Source organism: Macrobrachium nipponense, chromosome 5 (genome assembly GCF_015104395.2).
Source record: "Macrobrachium nipponense isolate FS-2020 chromosome 5, ASM1510439v2, whole genome shotgun sequence".
Classification (NCBI taxonomy): Eukaryota; Metazoa; Arthropoda; class Malacostraca; order Decapoda; family Palaemonidae; genus Macrobrachium; species Macrobrachium nipponense.
This window is the reverse complement of record NC_061107.1, coordinates 130667728-130677148: the sequence shown is the minus strand read 5'-3', so window position 1 is coordinate 130677148 and position 9421 is coordinate 130667728. Positions and strand designations below refer to the sequence as shown.

Here is a 9421-nt window from a genome sequence, read left to right as displayed (position 1 = left end):
TGTAAACATAAGTTTACTTTGCGAAGACAGCATTGTGAAAAAATACTATACTGAATGCATTATTACCATGGGAAACAAAAGTGCTGTTTCCAAGACAATTGTTCACCCGTTAACATTTTTATGTCCTACTCGATCAAAATAATTAAAAACTATTTTTATATAGTCTTTAAAGAAAAACACTACAAAATTATAGCCAGTAAGTGAGGAGTCAGTGTCCTTGAAAATAGGAACAGTATTTTGTCAATTACTTCAAAAGAAACTATTTACTTTTAATATAAGTAAACAATTCTGGCTTCTTAGAACTTATCAGTAATAATAATTCAGGTGCTAGGCTTAGTCTTGTACACCAATGAAACCTTTGTAGACATACTGCTATATTATTTAGGAATAAGTAGTTTCCCTATTAAAGCAATGAAAATCAGTAAAAGTTCCATTTTAAACTTAACATATTCCATTCATGTAAAGACAAAACCTAAACAAGATGTGTTTCTTATAAAGTCGGTCATAGCACTTGAAGCTAAATCTGCAATCATCATCCTTGCTGAACAATTCCTGATTTTAGAGAATACTGTAAATCCAACACGTAGAATTTCTGTAAAACTAATAGAAATGTACTGTACTTGAAATTTTATGTTAATTCTTTAATGTGGGTATCTTAAATTTTCCTATCTCCTTAACTCACAGAGCTCTATAACCTGTTACCGTAGTCTGTAAACTTTTTGGTCATTAAATATTCCACCTAAATGAAAGAAAAATGTACAATATTTAATTCATATCATCTTTCCTACTGACCAAGAAAGCTCTTTGGAATGAATGTACACAAAATGTAAAATATCATAACCTTACGAACTAAAAGGACCCATTATTTACATAAAAGCAGACAAGTCATAGCAAGTTAGAGAGAAGTCTAATGGGCAAGACTCAAGAAAATTCCTCCTTGATTTCATAATGATGCAGTAGTAAGGTAAGCTCCCACCAGTACTTGCTCTTTGAAATAATATGTAAATTGAGAACATTCCTACTTTAGTTCATAATGATGCATAGTAAAATTGAAACTCTTTAAAATAATACGTACATGAATTTAAAAGGCACAACATATCTCTAATGTAGGATTTTTCTTACACGCAATATTCTTTATAAGTAATTTATGGCAGCGATCCCAGGCATTCATGGATCACTGAGCGTTACTACTTAAAACTTACATGTGAGCCTGGAGGAACTCATCTAGTCTGAAATTTTAATTCTCATAAGTTTGCATCAATTAAAAAAATTTTCAAACAAATAGATAAACACCCAAACACTAATTTTTCCCCAACTGTTCACCAGAAAGTTGAGGTAGATTTTAAATAAGAAAACTTATATCTTTCTAATTTTACATATAACTACTAGCAAAACTTAAGTAGGTAGACAAAGTGTATAATTTGAGAATGAGTTTTTAGATTATATACACTGAAATGCTTGCTATAATAATATAAGTTAATCAAATATGAAGAAAGTAAGTTTTTTACATCAAATTACTTTTGGTGCAACCTGTCTGAGATACTGTCCACATCATACAACTGACACTTGAAGAGTACAACCGATAAAAAGGAAAATATAAAGTCCATTAAAAAGTTGTAAACAACCTTTAATATTCTCAACTAAAAAACACACAATGCTACTTCATTATTAAATTATAAGCAAATACAATAATAAGAAAAGTTAAAAAAATTGGCAATATCAACCTATTAAAAACCATTACTGGCTTATAAAATTAACTTTTCTAGCCCATTATGAATTTCATCCACTATAATTTTTATCTAAATCACTATAAACCCACACAATTGTGTTTCATATCAGTTAATTTTGTCTAAAATGAAGATGGATACAACTATAACTGTTCAATTCTAGAGGCATTGAGCAATGTTCTATTTGTGTTTCAAACACTCCCACCCCCACATTTATAATTTAAGATCCAAGAAAGCAATAATTTATTCCAAGAAAGAAAGTCAAGTATTTACAAGTACAATTTCTCCAATGCATCATAACTGACAGAACATAACCAATTGTTTTGAATATTTTTTTAAAAAAGGTTAAAGATGCCATTTCTAATGGTACTCTTGAATCTACCTTAGTAATCTGAATCTTATTTGGCCACTAAATTTTGCTCAAAGACAAAACTTGACCTGAATATTCAACTAATTTAATGAAAGGTCTTTACCAAGGCTTTCCATCTTTCCCCTTAATAATGAAAATAGAATATGATATCGATAAGGAAACACCTTTGAAGAACAAACAATAAACTAAGTTATAATTAGTGCACATATGTATGAAATGGACAGTGTACTAGAAAACTTTAACAATCATGAAAACCTTGAAATCTAATAAAAAAAATCAATTTCCTAAAATACAAAGATAATGCAAGATATTCCCCATGCGGTATCAAAAAATTCCATGTGGTATGAACTTATAAGACAGCCAGTCAAATACTTCACATTTACTATATGTACTGCTTATTAGTATTCAGGTAAAAAACTAAATATCTCAGCTTGGATAACAAGGTTAAAAACTACAAAATAAAGGAATGTGGAAGGATTACAGAAGAACCTAACAGGCTCTTGGCACAATGATGATGATGGTATAATGATTATGACCATGAGTACACTGGTTTCTTCATGAATTCTGAGATTCATATGAGGATCATCCTGAACATGCTAGATTTCCTAGTAACATCTCATCAAAGTATGATGTCCTTTGTTAATTGTTCAGTTTATTCTTATAAGTATATATAAAATGGGCTGTTTAAAGAATATAACAGTTACCATTTATTACTGTACATCATTCACCATATCTGAGTGTGTGTGTAACAATGTACACAATTTGAAGGTTAACTTAAATATCTTCATGTAAACACAACAATCAGGCACCATTCTCTTTACCTAAATTACTTATTAATTATAAATATTTTTCAACATCCAATTATTTTATGGCTTTATTATTTGGCCTTAATGGTAAATGTATTCAGGACAAAACCTTATCATAGCATAGACAAGCCCAATGGGTATAACTATAGCCTTGAACCCACTTTTAAAACAAAATGGATACAACATTTCACCCTCTATAACAAACTTGGGTACGTACAATACTTCCAAATCTACAAGATCTATATTTAACTGTTAAACTACCTAAAGCTCGAGTACTATAACAGCTTTAATGCAGAAATTTTCAAAGATTTACCTATTCATTTAAAAACTTTCTCACCACTATCTGTGGATGACTGCAAGATGCTGGTTACAAGTTAAATTACATACCCAAGGTTTCCAAATTCCATGAAGTCTAACCTGACAAAGGATGTTTTTCATGTTCATTCAATCTAACATGTGCAGACTGATCACGGAGTTATTCAATGTTTAACTTACATAATGGACATGGTAATGGTAAAAACTTCTTAACAGTGACTGGAATGTTTAACACTTTTAACAAACATAAAGCTAAGCTTTCATAGACAACTGAAAAGTACTCCAAGATATATACTGACACAAGTAGTAATAATGATGATAACAAATGGCATCCTATAAAAGAACATATACTATACAAGTTGGAGAGCTATTGAGAATATTCTAGTGGGTCTGTTCCTTAGGGAATGTTGCTTTTCACTTTCCCATCCTGTACATTTGGCAACATTTATTAAATATCGAATAACCTTATGATGTACAACTAACCCACATACAGAAAACTATAACAATATGTATGTGTGTAAACAATACTGTAATCTTTAAATCTGTGGCTATGAACGTATCTTTTCAACCAGCCACTGAATCAGTGAGTAAAATATTAGAGCCACAAGGATGGATGCCCATGATTGGGTAGAAAGAGCTGAGCTGCTATCCTGAGAACCAGACTGATGCTTTGCACTGCCAAGGGCAGACATCCTCCGAGTTAAACCATCGATGTCAAGTCGCAAACTTTTAAGTTCTGATAATACAGTTTCTTGATTGGTTGATAATTTGTTGAGTGCATCAGTCACACTGAAAAAATGTAAACCAGTATGTAATCATCTGTCAGAGAATATTGCTTACTGTTTTCCTGTGAATGGTACATAAATACCTATGCAAAAGAATGTGTCAAATTTAATGAGGTCAGTACTAATTACATCGTGAATTTTAGTTTTTTCTGATATAAATTGTCTAGCAATCCAATTTCTGTCTAAAAATACATAAAATAATAAATCAAAACTGGAGACATAAACCAGATCAAATTCTTTGAAAGGACACGGGAAAAAAAAAAAAAAAAAAAAAAAAAAAAAAAAAAAAAAAAAAAAAAAAAAAAAAAAAAAAAAAAATTTCACATGTACTGCTATTATGATGAGCGTTGAATAAGTTATGCATCAATTTTTTTCTCTGCCAACTTCCTTTTAAAAAAATTTTATTTTTCAGTGTGACATCCTTGACCATTTCCACATTTTCATATATTTTATGTAATTTCCATAGATGGCTGCAGTTTAATTAGCTATCAAAAGGGTTTCTATGACTGAGGTACGTTCTAATAATAGAGCAGCGATAGAATTACTTTTGGCTGGAAAAGAGAGACTCACAAATATTCACAAGCACTTGCAGAATGTCTAGAGACCTGGCAGTGGATAAAAGCACTGTAAATCATTGGGCAAAGTGTCTATCATCAGAAGAACAACAAGGAAATTGCACACATCTGTGAAGCGTGCAATGGTGGAATATGCAGACACAGTTATTCAAGGTGATCAGGGACATCTCTGTCAGAAGTGCTGACACAATTGTCCACAACTTAGGATAATCAAAAGTTAGTGCCCGCTGGGTTGATTTACATGTTACACCATTGCAGGTATCACCGCTGTGTATGGCCGGCTAGGGCACAGGAGATAAGACAGAATTCCTTGTCCTTTTCCTGATGATGAGGGACACTGTGCCCAAAGATTCAGTGTTTCTATCCATTGATATTCTGCAAACATCTGTGAATATTTGTCACTGTCACTTTTTTTTGCGTCAAAAGGAATTCTATGGTTGCTCTTTCTTTAGAACGCACCTACAGTAAGTCACATACAACCTTTTGATAGCCGATTATACTGAAGCCATCTATAGGAAATAGACAAAAATACATGACAGTGCAGCAATGTTCACGATGATAGTCAACAATAAGTTTCAAATTTCTTGAACAAAAATTGACCAAGAAAAAAATCATGTTGACTTAATTGAACACCCTTCGTACATGAGAGAATACATATATATGTGAAATATAGAAATCTGAAGTTTTGCAAAGATGCTTCAATCTTGGCTAGTGGATGCATGACTGATCTTAGGAGAGCTGTTCCCCAGACCCATACTGTGGCATACAGTGTGAGACTGACTGAAGGCATGTGCATTCATGTTAAGTTTTTGTGTAAAATTTGGTGAGTATTTGTCAAAAGTGCAAAAGAGCCAGTAAAACCTTTTTTGGTGAAAAATAGAAAATCTTGAGGTTTTGCATTGAGAGACAGTTTGTTTCTGTTATTATTATAAAGGATTAGTTTATCCAGACCTTTGAGCCTAACAATGGCTCTTCTTGGGCTGGGTTTCAGGAATTAACCCTGAAAAAAAAATTAGACTATTTAGGAAACCGATTTTACTTAGGAACACAATGATCCTATTAAATACAAAATCTTTGTCTTCAGCAAGAATGCCTTTTAATGTTGAGTTTTGAAAATATTAAGTTTCTTTGGTGGTTCCAAATTGGACAGTCAACTAATGAGTGTTGGACAGTCATCGGCATCTAGCACATACAGTGGAAACTCTACATACGAAAGTCCCTACGTACGAAAAATCCAGGTTACAAAAGCAAAGACGAAGATTTTTTTGCTTCTGTGCATGAAAATAATTCAGGTTGCGAAAGGGTGTATGTACTGTAAACTGAAATTCGCCCGGGCCGCCAAGAACAATTTTAAAACTTGCACGCCGCCAACTCAGTAAACTCGCCCCCATCCTCCCGCTCTCCCATTGGTTCCTGATGCTAGTCACTGCCGTAAGATCCTGCTCTCCTATTGGTCAGCATCTGTCCCATCATGCACCTACGTAAAGGCGTCCCTCGGCCATTTCGTTGCATCAGCGTTGTCGTACACACCTGGAATTCGTTCGTTCACAGATTTCATTTGTTAATGTAAATTCATGTTAGTGATTTTGCTTTCTTTGTAGTAAGTTACTTTATCGTGTTGTGTGTGAACTTGATTACTTACATTATTAGCCATGGGTTCCAAGAATGTTGGTGAAGTTCATGGAAAGAAGAGGATGCTTTCTATGGAGACAAAGATGGAGATAATTAAAAAGTATGAAGCTGGCATGCGGTTGAGTGTGATCGCTAAGGAATACGGCCGAAATCCGTCGACGATAGGCACTATCCTTAAGCAGAAGGAAGCCATCAAAGCAGTTACACCTTCCTAGGGCGTGACTACTTTGTCCAACAAGAAGCACCACATGCATGATGAGAGGGAGAGGCTGCTTCTTGTATGGATTAAGGACAAAGAAATCGCTGGCGATACAATAACCGAGACAGGAATCTGACAGAAGGCCAGCGCTATTTTCGGTGATCTGAGTGCCCATGCCGAAGACGATGCAGGAGAAGGGACATTGAAGGCAACCCCAGACTTCAGGGCTTCTTGGGGTTGGTTTGATCAATTTTGTAAACGGACTGGCATCCATTCGGTGGTGCGGCATGGGGAGGCTGCCAGCTCGGACACGAAAGCAGCCAAAGCCTTTGTTAAGACGTTCGACAAGATGACAATCAAGGAAGGCTACAGTTCTCAGCAAGTCTTCAACTGTGACGAGACTGGCCTTTTTTGGAAAAAAATGCCTCGTCGGACGTACGTCACTGAGGAAGAGAAGAAGCTACCTGGGCATAAGCCTATGAAAGACAGGCTTACTCTTGCACTTTGTTCTAACGCCAGTGGGGATTGTAAGGTGAAGCCCCTACTTGTGAAGCCCCTACTTGTCTATCATTCCAAGACTCCTTGAGCCTTCAAGGCCCACAAAGTGCTAAAAGATAAGCTTTTGGTGATGTGGAGGGCTATTGCGATAGCCTGGGTAAAGAGACTTTTGTCCACAGAGTGGGTAAATGTGTTTCGGCCCGACAGTGAAGAAATTCTTGGAAGATAAGCGCCTCCCTCTGAAATGTCTGCAGTTGTTGGACAATGCCCCTGCTCACCCTCCTGGCCTCGCGGAAGATATCCTAGCGGAGTATTCTTTCATCAAGATTCTTTATCTTCCACCTAACACCACCCCTCTCCTCCAGCCCATGTACCAGCAAGTGATATCTAACTTCAAGAAGCTGTATACAAAACATCTTTTCAAGAGATGTTTCGACATCCCCAATACCACAAACCTCACCTTGCTTCAATTTTGGAAGGAGCATTTCGATATCGTGATATGCATCAGACTCATCGATCAAGCTTGGCAGGAGGTTTTGAGGTGAACCTTGAATTCTTCGTGGAGGAAACTCTGGCCTGATGCCGTACCCGTTGAGACTTCGAGGGATTCAACGTGGGTGATTTGAATTTTAGCCTAGCCTAACCCCTTTATTTCTTTACACAAATGAATAATCTACCCACCTGTACGCTTTCTCCAACTCCAGTATACTCCAGAAATCACCTTAGAACAACAGCACCACAAGACTTACGACCCCAAAAAAACTCCTACCAGACAGAGAGCTCTCCCATACCAACCACACACCACCAACACGTGCTTTCTACTGCCCCGTGTTATTGTTTACATCATGCCGACGCCGCCGCCATCTTGTCTATGACGTCACAGCCTATGACGTCACAACACAACTTAAATACATCAACAGACACCTTCTAGAATCTACCACATGCTGTCCATATATAGGACACCCACCATATTTCAACAATGCATAAAATACCCATAACAATTATACAATATATAATCAGGTGAAGCTGATGCAGATTCAGAAACAGTTGACGATCCTGAAGCTGTTTCGCAACCAGATCTGGACGAGATCGTTGCACACGGCAAGTCCATGGGGCTGGTCATTGACGAGGACGACATCAATGACCTTCTCGAGGAGCACCAAGAGGAGCTTACAACAGATGACCTGAAGGAGTTGGAGGCCATGCAACATAATATCGCTCAAGAAGAGTTGGGTTAAGACAATAATTTCTATTTCTTTTAGCTCCTTGCCTGATGTGGGTTATCTGTGTATCAGATTTGTTTCCTTTCTCTGCAATGTACAGTGCCATTGTTATAATGTTTGAATCTTCTGATTGATTTTTACTTTTTTGTAGAATATTCTATGGGCCCCGACAGGGGTTTTGGATCATATAATTTATTTGGAACTGGATGTTCCTTTGCTGCATTATCTTGAAGAGGGAGATTCAGGAATAAACTTCCTGTGGTCATCAACTATGCTGAATTTTGTCCATCAAGAGGTCCAGGAGTACTAAAAACTTTAGGCAAATTTATCATAAAAATGAGAGAAAGCAAAAAAAAATATATTTTGAAAAGATATCATTGGCTTTTCATGGAGTTAAATCTTCCGCCAATGGCACAAGTGAGAAATGACTCCCAAACGTCCACATCCCTACCCTACCCCAAAAGGAAATGGTATACACACCATGATTAGTATGGCCCAACTGTATGCAATACCTGCTCGGTAGGACTAAGAGTATTACGAAAATACAATTATCCCCATCCTAATCACATCATGGGCAAACCGGACATAATGCCGAGAGTTCTATTCCTAGAACCAGGCCCCCTGGAATCCATGGTCAAGCTCCACAGAATAGTTCCGCCTGGAAAACCAGGTCCGAACATTGTCAGGTAGATGAATCTATCACAGTTCCCACTTATTTAGCTTTGGATTTAACTCCAATCCAAGTTATGATGTTTTCTTATTTATAAGGTATGGAAAATTTTGACAAAAGTGGAAAAATCCAGAGATATTAACCCAAAAATATAAAATATTATATGGGACTCTTGAGTTCGAACCTAGGAAGAAATTCCTGAGGTTCGAGAGCCCCCTCTCCACGTCAAGGTGGTTCCAAAATTAAGGGGAGTTTGTCTCTGAAGCAGCTATACAAATAAACAGATGAATCACCCCTATTATTATTATTATTATTATATTTATCATTCAAAAGATGAACCCTATTGTATGGAAAAAGCCAACAAGGGCGACTGACTAGAAATTCAAGATTCCAAAGAATATGGTATTCATTGGAAAAGAGTAACAGAAGGTACTACTAAGGTAATACAGGAAGAGAAGATCAGTTATAAAAAAAAAAAGTAAATTATTGAATAAATAAAAAATTCAGGTGCAGGCAGTCCCTGGCTTATTCGGCCTACGACGTTCAGAGGTTACAAAACTTTTCAAATATATTTATCAGACATTATTTCAAATATATTTATCAGATATTATTTCCAAGTTT

General features: G+C 36.1%; 1 protein-coding gene across 1 annotated transcript in view; it reads right to left on the bottom strand.

The window, feature by feature from the left end:
- Positions 1-1610: 1610 nt before the first annotated feature.
- LOC135215650 (oxysterol-binding protein-related protein 8-like) overlaps positions 1611-9421 on the bottom strand; it is a gene marked incomplete in the record, with an annotated part of 484283 nt that continues 476472 nt past the window's right edge. The window contains 1 exon segment of the mRNA XM_064250572.1: positions 1611-4007. Coding sequence (XP_064106642.1) covers positions 3767-4007 — 241 coding nt within the window.